Source organism: Camelus bactrianus, chromosome 11 (genome assembly GCF_048773025.1).
Source record: "Camelus bactrianus isolate YW-2024 breed Bactrian camel chromosome 11, ASM4877302v1, whole genome shotgun sequence".
Classification (NCBI taxonomy): Eukaryota; Metazoa; Chordata; class Mammalia; order Artiodactyla; family Camelidae; genus Camelus; species Camelus bactrianus.
In genome coordinates this window covers 63,840,031-63,860,025 of record NC_133549.1, presented here as the reverse complement: position 1 = coordinate 63,860,025, position 19,995 = coordinate 63,840,031, and the positions used below count along the sequence as shown (strand labels likewise).

The 19,995-nt window shown below is 36.7% G+C and overlaps 1 protein-coding gene across 10 annotated transcripts in view; it reads left to right on the top strand.

Moving 5' to 3' along the window:
• The window catches only part of CTNNA3 (catenin alpha 3), a 1,350,411-nt gene that overhangs the window by 695,205 nt on the left and 635,211 nt on the right, over positions 1 to 19,995 (top strand). For all 10 annotated transcript variants that reach the window (XM_074374085.1, XM_074374091.1, XM_074374088.1 and 7 more), the window contains 2 exons: positions 8,751 to 8,831; positions 18,062 to 18,214. In XM_074374085.1, the coding sequence (XP_074230186.1) occupies positions 8,751 to 8,831; positions 18,062 to 18,214 (234 nt within the window). The remainder of the gene's footprint in view (positions 1 to 8,750; positions 8,832 to 18,061; positions 18,215 to 19,995) is intronic.

The window sequence follows — 19,995 nt, the reverse complement described above, 5'->3', positions numbered from 1 at the left end:
GATAAAATTTTAATGAGATCAATGTTGTGCTAATGCTCTACCTCCCAAAGCATTGTAGAGACAGAAAAATTGCTGGAGAACAGTGGTTCTATTTAAAAGATGGACAATGATTTATTTGGTCCATGTGTGTACTATGTCATATCATTGCTTATTAGCCTCTGATAGTGGTTTTAAATACGATTAAAAACAAAAGTCTTTAAGGAACTCAAGGTGTAATTGACAACAAAATTTTGTCTTTTACTTTTTTGCAGCCGCTCTTATATTAACATCACAGCTTTTTTCTTCACAGATAGGCACTATCCTAAAGCTAGCTGCTGGGCCAGATATCACAAAATCCGAAGGATTTCTAGAATGAGCCAGATCTCCTTAAATATGCTAACAACTTCTGACAGTGACTCAATAAAGGGATTTTGGAAATTGAAATGTCAGTAAAGACATAAAACACAATTTAACCATTAACTGAAATTAGAGGATTTGTAAACTTTGGCCTAGATATCTATATTTTGTCCACCTTGACTGTCCTGAAGATTATACTGTTTTCACAGGCTCAGTGTCTTCTGTAACAAGATGTCTAGAATCTTTTCAATGAAAATAGGCAAATCTTCCTCTAGATCTCTCTGTTTCACATGCTCATTCACCACTTCAATCTTTTTTTTTAATTCATTCACATCAGTAAGTATTGAGCATCTATTAGAGCCAAGCACTGAAAATATAGTAGTGGAAAGATAGTTTATGTACTCTACCCTCAGTGATCTAACAATTATTTTTATTGCTAATAATAAATATAATTTATTGAATGCCAGTATAAGACAGTTCCTGCCCTACATGCTGTATGTACGTTATTTCATTTAATTCTCACAACAACCCCTAAAGCAAATATTGTCATCATCATGCTATAGATGAGGAGATTGAAACTTAGCTTACATAACTGGTATGCAGTCACCTTGTTACTAAGTCTTAGAACTAAGATTTGAAGAATATCTATCTGATTCCACTATCACACTAACTTTTAATAGCAGTTGAACACAAATGCTATTTTAAAGACAATGCAGTTGATATAAAATGTTCTAAACAAGCCTAGAAAACAAGTCCAGTTTCAAAACAGAAATTATTTTAATCTGTTTGTATGCCAATACCACAACTGACTGGTTAAGCAAATCTTGATTGTGAGACAAGGCAGGTTTCTTACTTCATTGTTTTAAACCAGTAATCTCCAGAGCTATTAGTTTATAGAATTAGAAAGAAAAACAACACACACACACACACACACACACACACACACACACACACACATATACACACATATACACACCCTGTGAAACTAACGGAAGGTTTTCTGTTATTTTGCTATGTCAAATAGAAATATTATGTTACCTTTAAATACAGCCATCATTTTATAAAAGAAATGACAAAAGCTTTAACATAAAAAATGGAAATGCTTTCAGATTAGACAGTTCTTATGGTTAAATAGCTTGATTATCTCTATTTTTGTACTTTCACTGCATGAGCCTGAGACATGCATTTTGGAATCATTAATGTACACAGTATCTTTGAATTCTGATCTGAAACTAAGTGAAACCTTCAATTTTGAACACGTTCCTTTCATTTAATGGTAATCATAGCATGATTTACAGGAATAGTCATTGACCTAGGAGCTGGCAAGATTTGAAACCCATTAGAGCAGGGGTCACAGCAAATTTAGTTTAATGCTGAATCACTGAAATTAATAAACTCCATCTTTTCAATTTCTTCTTACTAAAAACAGTGTCGGTTCCAGAGTTTGCTGGGCTTGAATGGAGGGCAAGAAACTCCAACGACAAGAGAAGAAAAATGGGAGGCAGGGATTGAGACAGATTATCACAAAACACCTTGAAGTGAGAATCCTGAAAAGACCAGAGATTTTTGGAAATAAAGTATCAGGTTACTCCTGACTCTTCCAGTTGCTTTCAGAGTTACCTGTTGGTTAGGGGGGTGGATCTTTGCTTGCATCTGCACTTGCACGTATGTATGACTGATTTTCCATGGCAACATCTTTAAAAGAGAAGGTCGTGGTTTATATCCATCTCTGAGATTCCAAGGAGGTGAATAACATCACCAGTAAAATGATTTGAACATTACTGCAGTGCAAACCCAGGAATATTTCTTTCATGCTTGATGCATATCAGTTGAAATCATGGGATCTGGCATAAGCATCTCTGCCCTGAGAACACATGCGACAGGCTGCAGTGTTGTGTTCTCAGTGCTTGACTAGACACTTACTAGACTATATGTCAGCAGAGAACTCTGGTACCTCCCATTCCTAGAGCTGGGAGGAACTCTGGAGGACACTGAGCGCAATGGCCTCCTTTTACAGATGCAGAGAATAAGGACAGGAGAGGTATTTTACCTTAGTTAAGGTCACCCAGATGGCTTATTTCAGAACTTTCCCTTTCTGATCCACATGGTAGTTTCATCTTCATACCAAGTTTATGTTGTACCTTCTTATAGGGAATGATAACAGTCTTTGCATTAAAAACTTTGAATAGAATATCTGACAGCTAGCACGATGATTGTTAGTTACTTTTGTTAAAAAGATAAACAATTTTTATTAATAAAACTGTTTGAATATTATTTATGATTAATAAGAGTGTGGTTAACCATTCTTCCATTTACTTATTTCACCCACAGACATTAGCTGAATGCCAAACTCTGAATTAGATACTAAGATTACAGACCTGACAATTTAAAAGATGAGTCAGAGTGTAAATAAAAGATGAAAAAAGTTCACAGGTACTGTAATTGAACTATGTGGAGAAATTAGTGGAAATACAAATGAGAGGGGTTTTAATTTTTATGTCTCATTTTTTATTGTGGGGTTGAGATTGAGGAGAATCAGAAAAGAAGATGTTGAGGATGAGGTGCTTGAACTGAATTTTGAGCTATGGATTAAGAATTTTCCTGTGGAATGGGAATTGATTAGGGCATTCCAAGATAAAGGTTTAGTGTTTGGAAAAGCATGGGGAAATCTGCCAGCTGGTGTAGTTCAGGAAATGCAAGAGTTAGTGACAGTGGTGACACTACTGATAAGTATGGTAATAACTGCTAACTTGTCTTGAGCCCTCACTATTTGCCAGAACTTGTATATCCTTCATCATTTTATTCCTTACAATAAACCTGTGATATAATTTGCTACATCAGCTCCACTTTAGAGGTAAGGAAACTAAAACTTTGAGGGATTAATTAACTTGTCCAAGGACACGTATCCATCAAGTGATGGAGCATAGATTCAAACAATTTTAACTGACTCCACAAACTTGTGTGCTACTCTGCTTGTTATTTTTAAGATACCAATTTATATAAAATATTGATTGGGGTTTAAGTTACAGCTCATTCAGTATTGGGGAAAGCATGAGATTAGACTCAAGTCAATATGACCCTACCACTTACTGGGTTTCCTCCTGGGGGAAGTATTTCAACTTACTGAACTTCTGGGTCTTCATGTGTAAATGTGTGAAGAGTTATTGTGAATGGCATTGGAGAAGATGCGTGTGAAATACTTAGTTGTGGCAGTTATTTGACAGAGTTGGTTCCCCCTCACTGATTCCCAGTTCCACCCAGCAGACAGCTTGCCTGGGGCGGCATCCTGCTTTCCCAAACACGAAAGGTCAAGATACTTGCAATCTTTAACCTATTTCCCTTGATAGCGAAGTTGTTCTGTTCTTTCGAAATTATTTTTAAAAACCTCCTTTCAAGTCTCATAGTTAATTTTTGTTTGTTTTAATTTCATTTTTATAACACAAACCCTGCTTTAGAAAGATTTTTTTTTGATACCCTGCTGAGATGTTTTCTTGATATGCCATTCAGGATAGTGGCATTTTAGAAGAGAATTCTTTTTTTTTCTTCCAATGCCATTTGTATGTTTTCCATGCCTGAAAAATGTGGGCTAGAATCTGTGCCTCTGCTGTGTGTTAAGCATAAAATATTTTTAAAGCTATTTCTGCAGAGAGGAACTAATTTAAGGGCATCATAATTCATCTTTATCGTGAAATAAAGATTTCTCATTTAAAGGGGGATGTGTCATTTTAAAAGGTTGAATAAAATGGCACACATTTAAAAACAAAAACAAAAGAAAACATAGCAAAACAATAATAAAAGCATTTTGTTGCTTTTTAAATTCCAGAGTTCCTCTCTCCACTGATAACATTTTCTTTTGATTATGAATTAGATCAATTTTTATTTGTTTTAAACCTCATCCCTTAGTATTTGAGACTTCATAGTTTTTGTGAGGTCAGCATCATGGCCCTTCCAGTTCAAATGTCTTTATTTACTTTACCATTGCAGATTTGTATTATGTATGCATATCTCCAACACATTTTTAACAGCTGTTTATGCAGGAAATTGTACAATAAAAGTAACATATTATTCTATAATTCTTTTTTAAGAGAACATGGCCTTTTCATAGAATTTTCAGGTTAGAAAGGAATATAGGAACAATTTGGGGCAGATCTTCATTATATGCGTATGGAAATTAAGGCCTAGAAATGTTACCAGGTTTGCCAAAGATGATCCAGTTTTCTTTTCTCTATTCAGCAAATAACTTTTGAGTTCCTACTATGTGCAAAGCACTGGGCTAGATGCTACGAAGGACAAATTATGTGTAAGGAGTTTCTCTCCCTCAAAGTCTGCACGGTCTAGTGAGAGACTGTTCTCTCTTCTTCACCTCCCCGCATCTGCCAGTCATCATCCTACCCAGTTTACTCGTCCGGAATACTTAGGTCTGTTTTCTTCATTGTACTGCCACTGCATTCGTTTTCACACTTTTCATCTCTCTGGTGGACCGTTGCTGGGACCATCTAACTCTTCTGCATGTCTTTTTTTCTTAATCTTCTCAAATACATCGTGCAGACTCCAGCCAGACTGCTGTGTTTGAAATAATGGTCTGTCTGTGTCGCTTACCTGTGCACAGTCCCAAAGTTATGACTGTATTGTATAGTAAATAAAAGACCCATTAAGATATTTGGTGTGTAAATATGAAAATAGATTATGTGGGACCTTGCACACCATGATCAAAAATTTGTTCTTAATTCCTTTAGAGCAGGAATAGAGAGAAGAGTTTTAGAACAAAAAAAGGACAGAATTAGATCTCAAGATTCTTTACTAAACATCTTGAGGGTTGGGATTTTTGTTTGTTTCTTGCTCAGTATTTTATTCTCAAATAAAAGGTGACTTGTGTTAAAATAGGAATTCATTTATACATTTGATTAAACAAAGATATGTTTTAGAACAGCGCTGTTGAATACATCGTTCTGAGATCAATGTTCTGTATCTGTGCTGTACAATACAGCAGCCACTAGACACACGTGGCTGTTGCTCACTTTAAATGAAAAAACGGAGGAGTTGAATTTTTCACATTATTTAATTTTAATTAGTTTATGTTTAAATTTAAATAGCCACGTATTACTGGTAGTTATCAGGTTGGACAATACATTGTTAGAAAGTTCTCCCTAGCAGGGTCCCAACAGGAAACAGATGGAAAATTCAAATTCAGATAATTCAAGGAGAGTTTATTTATAAAGAGACTTTTTCCAAATGTGTGGGCAGCTTTAAGGCAAAAACATGAGAGTGCTGTTAATTGTGGTAATGATATGGGAGCAGTGGTGAGGTGAAACTGATGGAAGGACTTAGAGTTAAGATTCTAAGCCTAGATTATGTCGGGACAGAATTTATAATGGGCAGTACTAATTTTAATGACATTTCTTTGAATGAAGTCTGTACTCACAACTGTTCTTTTCCATATGTCTTTCCTGGCAGTTTATTTACTGATGAGGAATGTGATTGCTTTCCCCCATACAGTGCTGATTGGTGCCATGTTTTTCCAGTGTTCTTCCCCCCGGCACTTGACTGTAAGTGGTACATTTTCCATTAGCAGGGCTATACTCACCTAATAATGGCTTCTGTTAAGCTTCCTTTAAGGAGCATCTTCTCTTCTGAGCACCTGGGAGGTAGGCAGGCTCTGACTGCTATCTGCGGTTATGTTTTAATATCCTGCCATTTTTGTTCCTTACCTCACCACCCACGATTCACTCAGTCCTAGCTCGTTGCTTCATGATTTGTTAAGGCTTTGAAAACAGAAGGAATGAGGGCTTTTAAGTGGGATGGGGTTATTTCTCCTTGCTTTATTTATTTTTATGCCATGCAAAAGGAGTAAACAGGCATAAAATGGCTTGACTGAAGCCTAATAAATCTGGATAAATAGAGCAAGGACCCAATAAAAAGCTGGAGGTGAAAAAGAAGAGAAGTAGGGGAGAGAGAGGGTTAGACAAGGAAGGAAGATGGGGAAAACTTTATACTTTAAATAATAGTGACTGTTTTTTATTACCTGAAGAACAGAATGTCTTTGACCCAAAGAGACCTTTTAAGCTAAGGTTAAGCTCTGGGTAGAAATTAGGAAATCATCTTTATAGTCCTTATTGAATGTCTTCATGCTGTCACCTCCTGTCATCCTTTATTAAATTTGGTATGCAATTGCTCTTAGCTCTGAGAAGGTTGACATCTTTTAGTTGTTCTGATGAATCACATCACAGAAGCTGGTGAGTTTTTACGACCAAGACAACAAAAGTCTTTCCTGTGATTTCCTGATGCACTGTGTGTGCTAGGGGTGGGGAGTGTCTCTGTCTGTTCTACTCCTGCCCCCTTTTGACTGTCTCTGCTTTCATGAAGTGGGAAGAGATGACCAAGAGCTAACACTGAAAATGGAGAATAAGGGACAGGTTCTTTAGGTAAAATTGGAAACTGTCTCATAGCCCATTGTGTATCAGTGGCAATCTGAGTCATTTCTACCACAGCTTTTACTGCTCTGACATTCAGAATTTTATTTCGTCTGTTTTCCTCTTCCTCTTCTCCCACTTCATTCACAAGATACAGTCTCCATCACGTACACATTGCACATTCATTCCCAAAAAGAAAATGTAGTTAAGGACTTAGTAGTCCTCTACTGTGTTTCCCCTTAGGAGGTATCTGGAAATGTGTGGGGCCAATTTTGGGCTATCATAGTGCCTGAAAGTTGTTAGTAGAATTTAGTAGACAGGGGTCCCTGGATGCCAAACATCTTGCGTTGTACAGAATGGGCTCAAATGATGGTGATTTTCCCATTATACATATCAGTAATGTTACTCCCAAGAAAATCTGGATCTAACTGAAGTTTAGATGGGTACCAGAAACCTCAGCTAACAGAGTATTTTAGCTGTGCCTTGATGAATAGATGGTCAGATCTCTTCCAGAATCTAGTAAGTCCTTGGTAAAACTATGTTGTGTTTTGAATCAAGTTGTTCATTTATAAACTAATCAACACTATTGAATAAATCCTAAACAAGTTACTTTCAGGAATAAAAAAAATTAAGATATCCTTGCCAACATCAAGATTCTAAAAGTATTGTAAGGGTGATAAGTATTCACAGAAATAAAATAGATATTTTGGGATATTTCCAAAATGCTATTGGAGCAGGTTTACTTTGGGGCAGAGTTGCTAGGGGAACTCTGGAAACCATTGAGAAATAGGTAGGATTTTAATAGGGAATTATTTCGGGAGACATTTGCTACAGTCAAAGGTATATTATATATAAAAACTTGGAAAAAGACATAGAAATGTATAGAAATATTCTTACTGTAAAGAATAGTACTTGAGAAGATGTGACAGAAAATAGGATTGAAAACGTAGATTAGGATAGATTATAAATCGTCTTGAACTTCTAGTAAAGGAGTCTTTCCACTTGAAGGTATGGATTTATGTGTGAGTTTAGTCCTTGGGAGTAGCGTATGGCATGTTGCCTTGTGGTCTGTATTTTGTTACAATGCCCTTCTTCACAGAGTCCATGCTGTAAACTCCCTCAGTTATCAGCTGCTTAAACTTGCCTTCCTGATTTTCAAGGTCTCCTCCTAAGAGCTCTTTTCAGTTTATTATTTTAAATAGGAGCAGTGTTCCTAGAGGTGAATCACATAATGATTTTTTCAATTTCTTTTATATAAGATATTGCTGAAAAAAGTATGATTAGATTCAATTCAGTTGTCTCCCACAAAAGTAATATGTACAAAATACCAACCAAGGTGACTCTGTATGTGCTTAATAGCCTGAAGATTTAGGTTAAGGATATAACAGAGGCAATGATTCTGCTTGAAGAATGAAAAGGTGTTGCACAGATTATCTCAAAGAGCCAAAAACAGCGTCCGGTTTTTACTTGAAACAATTTGTTCTTGGAATATTGTCAGCTAAAATTGTGGTCAACTTTTGCAAATTGTATGAATTTGCACTGCATATTTTATTTAGTGTTTAGCAAAACTCCAATATGGCTCTGCATAACTTACACAATGCACCATGAAAATGACTTCAGAAACTCCCACGGAAGTTGACAAATTGGGCATCTAATGCTTTTAAGCTAATTGCATTCTTAGCGGTTAAAGAGCCGACTTGTTAAGAATGAAGACCAGAGTTTTTTTGGAGATAATGCTCTGCCTACTGCCATACTGAATGCAGCCCAACCCTGTATCAGAAATATTACAGAAGCTTAAAGAAGAAAATAATGTGAAGTTTAATCACCATTCAACTTACACTCTTAAGTAAAGAACTCATGAATCATATGCAATATCATAGCAGTTTTGAAACCTATTCTTGAATTTTCAAGCTGTTATTTTCAGGAAATTTAGAAAGCAAATTGCTAAGTGATAAAGAGTAATTTGATACCATTGCTTATGCCATTTTTTTTACTTCTTTGCAGACTGGAAAAAAGGAAAGGAGTAATACCCTGAATATTGCGATAGACAACATGTGCAAGAAGACAAGAGACCTTCGCAGACAGGTGAGGGAAGAGAAACGTGGAGACTAACACCAAACAAAATGACCTTCTTTTATTCTTTTAAACTTAATCTAGAATATAAAACAAGAGCAATAAACATACACTTTCCACATTTACATACCTCAGCCGTTTTTGTGGCAAACATAGAAGAAAGGGTATGTGACTTAATACCAGGCAGTTACATTCAAATAAATGCTGGCCCTGCTGTCATCAGCTGTGCAATTTTGGGAACAGATTTCATCTTTCTGAGCCCCTCTGAACCCATAAAATGGAATTAATTCATAATAGAGCTGTGAGGTTTAAATGAAATGCCTATTAGTGCCTGATACATAGTAAATTTTTAGGGAATGTTGGTAAATTGATTCTGTTACATTAAAAACTGAGTTTATTGTCCAAATGCTTAGAGCAAACATCTAGTAATACAGAGACCCTACTAATTTCCCCTTCTAATTCTTTTCGAGATGCCTCAAAAATTAGTTTCTCATGAAGTTAAAGCTACTTTCAACCTTAGGCCACCAGGAACGTAGGATTAGAAAGGATTTCATTAAATAATTTAGGAGTTTGGTATTATACCACAAGTTAATTTTTTTTTCTCCAAATATGAAGATTTAGCTATTTTCAAAGACCTTTTATTTCCATTTCTTTCTACTATTTAATAATCAGGGTTCTTTCTCATGTACAACTTTAACTTGGTCACCATTAACTCATCAAAGAGGGGCAAGAACTTTTCAACTATAACCTTTTAATGCAGTATATTATTGTAGTTTAATGGGAAGATTGAGTAAAATGGCCCAAGCAGTCTTTTAATTCGAAGTAGATTTGGAAATGGGATAAATAGGGATCCACCACCAGGTAATATTAGCTGTGTAAAAGCACAATTTTGAAGACTGGGAAAATTCCTGTTTCTCAGCTTTATAGCCTTAATGTGAATTCTGTTTCTACTGTCAGCACTTAAAATCACAGAATGGAAGAGGTGGAAGGAACTTAGCACAACTTGTCCTGTGATGTAGATGAGGAGGCAGAATAGTGTGGTGAGGTGGGGCAGGAAGGAGGAAGGGGCATTGAACTTATGTCAGTCATAATCGATGCCCAGCCCAGGCACTCTTACCCTCCAGGCTGTCTCCTTCTTAGTTGTGTGACTTCTTGTCTGTCTTCTATCCCACTTGCTCCTCCTAGGCCTTGGAAAAGTTGTTACTGTGAGCTGTTAACATCTGTGTCTTTCCTTCTCATCTTATCGCCCTAGGTTGCCTCCAACAAAGTTATGTACAAAGAGCTTATGTCCATTTATGTCTCCAAAGCTTTTGGAATCATTGTTTTTCTTTAAAAAAAAAAAAAAGTTAAGATAAAGCAATCCTTTGTGCGTAGGATTACCAAATTTAGCAAATCAAAGCACAGGATGCCCAGTTAAATTTGAATTTCAGATTAGCAGCAAACAAATATTGCATGGGACATAATTATATGTAAAAATTAGTTGTGTTTATCTGAAATTCAAATTTAGCCAGGAGTTTTATATTTCATCTTGCAATCCTACTTGTATTTCCACCTCACACCACCAGTGAGACATAGAAAGAGTGTAGGAAATTACTAAAGCTTTTCTTTGTAGTAGTTGGATGTTTCTAGCTCATAGAGAACTGCTGTGTTCCAGAGGTACACAAATTCCTTATGGTTTCATAGGTCAGCATCTTCTTTTTGGGGGTTAAGTATTGCTGCTTAACAAACTACCAGAAACAATAGCAACCATTTTATTATGTTTCATGATTCCATGGGTTGGCTCGAGGCGGGTGGTCAGCTGGTCCATTTCTGTAGTATGTTCTCTTGTGGTCTCTCATATAGTAGTATTTCAAATGGTGTCTGGGTTTAAGGCTCAGTGCTTCTTCTTCTTCCCTCTCTCCTTGTGGTGCCTAATCTGCTAAGGCTCCTTCATATGGTTTCTCTCTAGCAAGGGAGCCTGGATTTCTTACACGATGATTCAAGACTCCAAGAAGGGAGAGATGGAGGCTGCCAGGCTTTCTCCATGCCTGAGCTCCACAGTCACTAGGATGGTGTTTCTTCCACATTCTATAGATCAGAATAGTCACAAACCCTACCCCAGGTCAACAGGAGCAAGTAAAACACTATCTCTTATGGGAAAGGTGGCATGTGTGTATGGGAAGATGGGATTGTTTGGAGCTGTCTTTGGAAACAATCACGGTCTTCAAAGTAAGTTGAGGTAGTTGTTATGATTCGTTCTCAGTATCCTTACTTGCCTTCCCTAGGGCTTCATTTTTCATTCTGATGTTCATGCTTGTGGCAATAAGAAAAACTAGTTTAAACAACAACATGAGTCATCTCCACCTCTTCTTACTCTTGCAAAGTTCTTCAGTTTGTTTTAAGTTTATTTTAATCTTCTGTATACTTTTTCACACAGGAAGGAGAAAGCCCCTACCCTTAAAATGTTTTGCTTTGAAATATTTAATATCTTTTTCTTGTTTTAGGTCTGTTTGTGTTTGTTTTTAGTGAAAAATGAGCAAAGCCCATCTTCCTGCTCATTCATCTTAATCCCCTTGCTTACCCATGGCTTGTCCATAAGCATCCCAGAAACATTTTAGCTTTGGTTCAGAGAATCCTTGGACTTCACCTGGGAGGAATGAGATAGATTGCTTAGACATAGCTGAGAAGAAGCAAATTATATATTTTGGGGCAACAAGATGGAATGTCCTACAGGTGACATTATTTATTTGTTTCAGGTAAGCAATTTGTCTTTTCTTGCTCTGTGACTTCATTGCCTGTTGTACTAGAGAACAAAGACAAAAGTCCTTGGCATGGTATTTCATATTCTTTGTAATTTGGCCCCAACTTAATCTTCATAATTCTTAATGTTCTTTCTCCTTTCACTGTCTTTCTCTTTCTTCCTTCTCATCATACCAGTACATTACCCTGTTCTCTGAATTTCCCACCACCTCCCTCCCCACCCAGACACACATGCATCTTTGTATAGATGGCTTGTTCAGTTTGGTGCCTTTCCTGTTCCCCTTCCTCCCCTCCTCCCCACCAACTCCTAACTGCCTGAGGAAGCTCAAGACTATTACAAATGCTACTTCTCCCATGAAAGCTTTGCCCTTTTCACCAGCTGGAATCACTTGTTTTCTTCCTGGAGCACTTACAGCATTGGTAGTTCTTTTATAGCAGTAATCATATTCTGCTTGTCTTTTTCTTTTTTCATGGATTTTTCTTCACCGTGATTTTAAATCCTTAAAATGATAATTATGACAACATCTCTCATTTAGTAAATGCTTTCCGTAGCTCTCTACCAACTGTAGTTCTTACATTGTTGCTTTTTGACCCAGAAAAAAGATGTAATGCCATAGTATTACTATCTCAATCTCAGGTGAGTCAATATACTGAACATCCCCCAGCTCACTGAAAGCGCCCAAGTTTGAGCCCAGGTCCATCTAACCCTAACCCGAATTTATAATCACTATGCCAGGGGCCAGGGAAAATACCCTATTCACCTTCACAACTTCCAGTGCCTAATGCACTAATTTTATATCATAAGTTGTTTCCTTCCTTATTATTTATTTTATATTTTTAAAAAATTTCAATTTTCTTTTTCCTTATAGTCTTTTTCCCATCATTTATTTCAGAACTGTATACCTAATAAAGCTCTTAATAAGGGAGAAAGATTTTTAAACTTCCTTTACTTCATTAAAAAATTAAAACAAATATATTCAATTTCTACTGTATTATATACAGTGAAACAGACATTTAAAGGCAGATTAAAACGTTTGTTTGTATGTATTGAGATATAATTGTCTATCTCATAAATGCCCAAATAAGGACCTGAGCTATATCAAATAAAATAGTATTCTGGTGACAACAAGCAAAACAAAAACTTGATTGATTCTTTGGTTGATGAGTTGCTGAACTGCTGTATTCATCTCTTCTCCATGTTGGTAGTACCACTGTCATACTTAGAAAAAAATATGTTGGCTCTTGGGGGAGGGTATAGCTCAGTGGTAGAGTGTATGCCTAGCATGCATAAGGTCTTGGGTTCAATCCCCAGTACTTCTATTAAAATAAATAAATAAATAAATCTAATTACCTCCTCCACAAAAACCAAAACAATAAAAATGCTTTAAAAAATATGTTGGCTCTTACACTTCCTTCTCATCATTCTCATCATCAAATAATATTAAGTATTTATAAGATACACAACTCATTAAGTTGACACCGTAGGTATATGCTGAATTAATTTTTAGGTGATTCAGTTCCTATTAGTTAATTGAGTTTTGAAAGTCATAGTTTGCTACTTGACTTAAAATGGCATCGGTATACACAAATACAAGTTTTTCTAGTACCCTGAGGATGATTCTTTTCTAAAACACTCTCTTCTTTCCATTCCTCTTCCACTCACAATTTCATTCTTTGTATTTCCTTATTTGGTGGGGATGATGGGGTAGGCAGGGCTTCCTTATAGTCTTCACATACAGCTTTCACTTTGGGGTTTCCACTGTAGAGACACATTATTTTACTTGAGATCGCAAACCACTTACATCAGTGGGAAATAGAAAAATTGATGTCTCAAAGCCTTTTATTAAATTGCAATGAGGAAAGATGGAAAGCCCCTCAATTTGGTTTCATACCTGACAGATATTTATTGAAAATATGTACCTCTAATTCCTATTGTCCTCCCACCAACTTTAGATTTTCATGCTGTGGCTTCTAAGATTGTCCTGTTTCTACATTGGCATGTTGGATTCTTCCTTAAGGTTTTTTGTATATCACCCAAGTGAAAGGAATTGTTCCACTGGGCAGAAAAACCATATAGACATAGAGAAGACAGAGGAGGACTAGTTAGTTATTCTACGTGAGTATAGATGATTTTACAATTTAAATGAAAAAAATCCCATATGAATATGTCAGTACATATAAAAAAAGATTACTTAGCATAGCATTTAAGGTCTTCCAAATCTTGTCTCTATGTTCATTAATAGTCCTATCCTATAGATGACAGAATTAAACCTGGGGGTGTGCAAAGCAGAAGTGGCAAAGTGTGATCATCAATGGGTAGTGTATATAAAACATCAGAGTCTGATACTTGCTACATGACCCAACAACACTAACACCAAACAGATGTGTCTATGTTATTACCAGATTCCCCTGAAAGCAGATCCTGAGACTTGGGCCTTAGTTCAGGTCTTTTATTTGGGAGGCAGTGCCAAGGAGCAAGTGTAAGAGAACATGAAATGTAATAGAACAGTCAGGGAGGGAGGAAAGGATGCACTATGGTGGTTGTTACTACAGGCTACAGGAGCTTAAGGACTTCTGAGAAGGGACAGAATGCCTCTGAGAATTGTCTGCTCATGAAAGCTGAGAATTTTACCCAGAGCTCCCATCCTCTTGGTTGTGGATTGCTCTCAGTGGTGTTGACTCTCCAGAACTTTCAGGCTGTGCTTAAGCTAAGAATCTCATAGAGACTTGAAGGAAGTCCTGAGAAACAATAACACAAAGAAGCATGGATTGCACTCAAGGTGGGATGTCTTTGGAGGACATGGAACTCTTCCCCACTGTAACAGCTGAAATCAGACTGGGCCAGTGGATGAGATGGAAAGCACCAAAGGCCTCTAATATAGTCTATAATCATAGCTATGAATGTGATGGTAAATGATCAGGAATCAACAAGTGAGGCATTCTGGTGAGCAAATTGTGAGTCGGTTGCATTGACTGTGCTGTTGTTTGCATGGGGTTAAGATCTTTCATAGGGGACGATATCTCCCTGCCTGCTGACTGTGTGCTGTCTCTTAAAGATATCACTTATGTCTAACACAGGTCACCGATTTCTGCCCATTTTCTTCTGTCATCTTTTAATCTTTTTGTCTGAATTTTGTTCTTCTTACCTAAAATACTTTTCAATACCTCCATTGTATCTAATGAGATTTGATTTTAATCCTCACTCTACCACCATGTTCCAGTCACACAAGACACTTGTGAAATCTTGAGGATCCCTCTATTTTCTTTGCTTATGATAGTCCCTATTCCTAGAATGCTGTGCTTCCCACTTCCAACTCTTTAATATCTTATTCAGCTTTTAAAATGGAATGCATGTATCATCCTTACAGAAGCCTTCTTAACCATGGCAATAAGTTCAATGTTTCTTACTTGTTTGCACTTCTTTTAAGATACTCATCAAAGTCTGTGCATCTCTCACTCCCTAATATTTACCCTGTCTTTATCATCCTGGCATTCCCCAGGTTGCCTGGAATGGTGCCTTGCCTTTAGAAAGCTCAAAATGCATTTGTTTTATTGAATGATTATGCGACTACAGAATATTCATCTTGCTCATTATATTTGACATTATAATATGTCAGGTAATTTCAGCCCATTTTCCAAGGCATAGAACTTATTTGAAAGCACATTTTCCAGTTCTTTTGTCTTGTCCTACTGAACATATCATACCTCTGTGGTACCCTTTTCTCATTTATTGTATTATGTACTTAGCAATATGCCTTAGAAAAAAGCAAAAAATGTGTTCCTAATTTGGTTTAGTTTTTAAAAAAATAATTTAAGTCAAAGAGTTTATTCTTTAATTAATAGTAAATCAGCTGTAGCTCAAGCCTCAACTTTGCAATATATTTCAACATTTGTGTATGGGATGACAGATTGAATAGCAGGGTAAATATAGTTGAAAACTTTGAAGAAATAAAAAAGAACAAGGGAGTAAATGTCATTAAAATGAAGGGAAGACAAAAGGTAGCACCACTGAGGGGAGATGCAAATATATTTAGTGCTGTAAGAAGATTGATAAAATTATTCAAGTGTTTACAAAAATTGGCACAATCTAAGACAATAGTTATTTTTCTCTAGAAATAGTTATTTCTTTGATTTTTGTATCATGATAAATGAAAATGTATTTTTTAAAATGTAAGAGGACAATCTGAGTTTAATTGTAGATGGGACCATATATTGAAGTCTTTTATACGAGAAACCATCCCTCTTTAAACCTGTGTCTCAGTGTAGTTAATACCAAGCCTTATTTCTTCATGTCACAATCAAACTACTAGAAACAGGAGTTTATTTTGTCTCCTCCTACTTGTCTCCTGTTCACTCTTCATACCACAGCAGTAGGTTTCCTGTTTTCACTTTTCCGCCAAAACTGCTGTTACTAAGCTCAGTAATCACCTTAGCGGTCAAATCCAATAGGAAAGTCTTGGTTGTTTTTATTTAACTTATCTTTAAAATAAGACTCTGAAACCTTTTATCTTCTTGAAATTTCTTTGCTGTCCAGTCTCCTGGTTTTCCTTTATTGCAATATTTAATGACTCTCCTCCACTAGATTATAAGGGACCATGTGTCTCCAACTTGATGTTTCTAACAATACCTTACTCTTGGTAGAAATGTAAGGAATGGTGCTTAGAAATATTTGTTGAGTTGAATGAAATCAAATATGCAGAAAAGAGGATTCAACACATTAAACCCAGTTATTGAAATTGTGTTTGGTAGAGTAAATTCATTTGGAGAGCACTGGTGCAGAGGTTTATTTGAAAGTTTTTCTTTCAGCTGTTGATCATTTGCTCTCTGTTTCTTGACCAGCAGCTCAGTCTTTTAGGTCCTGCTGTTCCATCTGCATGACTCTCATAAATGGTAGTATTTTCTAAGGTTTTATTCTTGGGCATCTCACTGTTCATCTCCCTCTACATGATTCTGTTAACCTGCTTGCCTTGAATCACCTCCCATATATATGCTGGCTTTTAATCACATCTCTAGTGCATTTCTCCTCTTAGCCCTCCTTTTACTTGTCCTGGTTTTAAGTGAAAGAAGAAAGGATAAAGGGGAAGGAAGGTTATTGAAAACAGCTCCCCCTCTGAGAGATTTCTTCTACTTTTCCCTTGTATATCTGGAACGAATACAACTTTAGTTTCCAGCTCAACTCCTCACTTACGATCTCTTGCCTGACTTCCCACGCCCACTCTTTATGGACAGCAAACAGTTCATTCACTCAGGTTCTTCCACTTGCCTTGTGAGCACTCAGCACTCTACCGCCTGTCCTAGTAAGTGCTCAGTAAATGCTAATAAATTGCCATTAGTGATTTGCCTTTCTGCATGCTAAGCAGGATCTTTCCTTAAGGATCTTCCTACAGCCTTTGTGAAACTTTTGGTAGCCATAAAATTTCACAGTTCTTCAGAGGAAGCTCTACTATCTTAGATGAATCTATAATTATTATGGATTTGTCATCCTATAATTGTTATAGGAAGAGAGAGTGCTTTTGTTTTCATGTAGCTACATCACTGAAAATGTATTATTAATTCTTCTGTAATCTAGAACTAGAATAAGTGTCTACCTATTTTTAAAAATATGCTAAAATATATCTTTCAGAGAAGGTAAATTGTAAATTCCCTGATAGCTATTCATATCTTAGTTTTATTAAATTGAGGTGATTTACCAAAAACTTTGGAGCCATTCATAGTCATTGACATTGTTAATGAAACGTTAGAATATATTGTGATCCTTAAGGACTCAATATCATATAAATACAATGCATTAATTTTCCAACTCAGTTTTAAATTTCAGAAAATATCTACTGAGCAGGGTAATTGCCTGATTGTCATTTATAAGCTTACACATAATCAAATTTTAAAGAACTAATTGTAGCAGAATGTTATGCTTGTTTAATAATTTAAGGTGTGAGGGCAAGAACAATTAATGCAAATGGAGAAAATTGGACATCAACCTCATTTATTATTCTCCTTGCTCTATTAATCTGATATCAACTGGCATAATCGGTGATCTAACTTGGTTTAATTACCACGAAGTCTACAATTTAGCTAATCAAAATTTATCATTAGTTCTTCCAACTAGATAGAAAACATTTTATAATTTTGTAGTTATGAAAATACATGATGTACAATGTAGTCTGTACTCATGCATAAACATTACAATAGTGCAATTTCTTCCAGGGAAAAATGTAGTACTATCACTTATAATTGACCTCTGGGCTAAATACAATTTAAGAAAAAAATAGTAACTTTTGAGAGCAGGAGAGCTATTACTCAGTGATTTTTTTTCTTGGATATTTTGCTTGTTTTAGCTTTGTGGGTAACATCCATACACGGTCTTAAATATTATGACTCTAGAGACTGTGCAAAGAATGTATAAAATGAATTTTATAATCACTGAGATTGTAAAAATAAGAAATAATATGAACTATTTACTGAAAAAAAAAAAAACAACCCTGAACTTACTTATTTCTCCTCAGCTCCGTAAGGCTATTATAGATCATGTGTCAGACTCCTTTTTGGATACAACAGTCCCACTTTTGGTTCTCATTGAAGCTGCCAAGAATGGCCGGGAAAAGGAAATAAAAGAATATGCTGCAATATTTCGTGAACACACCAGCAGGCTTGTAGAGGTAAGTGTGCTAGAACTGTAACGACTAAATCCAGAAGAATAGTTCTCTCAGTCTCCATTCACAGCTGAATTGGACTCAGATACAAACTTTTGACCACTTACTGCAAATGAAGCAGAGTTGGGCCAAAGTAATATGAGGGTATGTATGTCAAATTGTGTCATTTCCTCCTGCTTGGAAACTGGAAACATGAAAATGTCCCATGATTTGGGGGAGACAGGGTGGTATGTTGCTGAAGGAGTCATGAAGCTCTGGGTGATTCCCAGGAGATAAATCATGGAATCTGTTTTATTATGGGCATCAATAAGGCAGCCATAGTGTAAGAGAAAGCCTGAATGGAAGAAAGCCTAACACCAGTAAGGTGACAGTACTCACAAAGCCAGGAACTGTTGTGGGTAGATGTAGCCAGTGTCCAGGTTCTTGTTCCGTCCCAGAAAGAATTCGGAGATAAGATGAAGAGGTTAAGAAAGTAAAGTGAAGATTTATTAAGGGATAGATAGCACATTCTCAAGGGGAGAGTGGGCAGGCTCAGGTGAGTGGCTGGCCTGAGTTTCTTTGGCAAGTTGATTACATAGAGTATAAAAATAATATTCATTAGGGAAGGAAGGGTTTGGGGTCATATTTCTTGACTTTTCATCCCACCTCCACTTTCCCGAACGAAGGAGGGATTTTTGTCCTTATTTAGTTTGGATCGGAAGTGTTATGACATTGGTGCATGATGGGTACTTCTAATCTGCAAGGCTAATTTTATTGTGATAAGGGCATAATGAGCCAAATACACTGGAGATTCCTGCTTTTTCTCACCTTTCTTTGTTGACCTCCAAGCTGCTAATCACCCCAAAAGGTGTGACCACTTATCAGCCCAGAGGTTCTTCCTTTTCTTTCTCTGGCCAGGGGCCCCTGGTACGTACATGATGTATGGTTTCCTGAATTTGTCATGTGCCCCTCCTTTCTGCCCAATTCCTGCCATTTGGTCTGCGTCCCCCTTTCTCTGCTCACACCCAGCTATCTACCTGCTCTGACAGAACCAGTGGCAGAAAGAGGGAAGTGTGGTCGACCAGGTCTGTAGACCAGAGCTGCTATCCTGCTGGTACTCATCAGTATGATGGTACCAGTTGTCTATGGCTGTTGTCTACACTCATTGTCAGTGCCCATGCTGTGCTGATTATTCAATGTTTAGACTGCTACACCTTCCTATATAGGCCATGGATTCTGGTGAAATAGTGTTTGGGGGCCCAGATTGCTTGCAAAACTTGTGAATTAAAATAGTCACCACCTGAATTAGAATGACAGCTTTCTATACAACATCTATTAAAAAAGAGGACTCTCCCAGCATCTTTAATGTGGATCCACTGGGAAGGAAGTTTCGAATGTGGCTAGCACTTCCTCTGTCAACTTTCTGGATCTCAGTCTTCACATCTAGAAAATGAAAGGAGTGGATAAATAGATGATTACTAATATCATTTCAACCCTAAAACTGTCCTACCTCCTGCTTTGAAATCTTTGAACTTTCTAAGAATTCTGTAATACAGGGCAACTGTGACACTTCCCATTGGCCTTATATGGAAATAAAGGTACAAAAACCCAAACCAGGCTAATGAGAGTCAGAGTTGATTTCCAGGTTTACAGTGTTTGACTAATTCATTAAATTATTTATTATTTATCTGGTTTCATTTATTCCTTCTTGTACTCATTCCTCCAATGTTTGTTAACTATTCCCACAGGAAAGTGTTAAAAATTAAGAGAGCAGAGAAGGAGCAGGTCATTAAGTGCACCTAACTCAG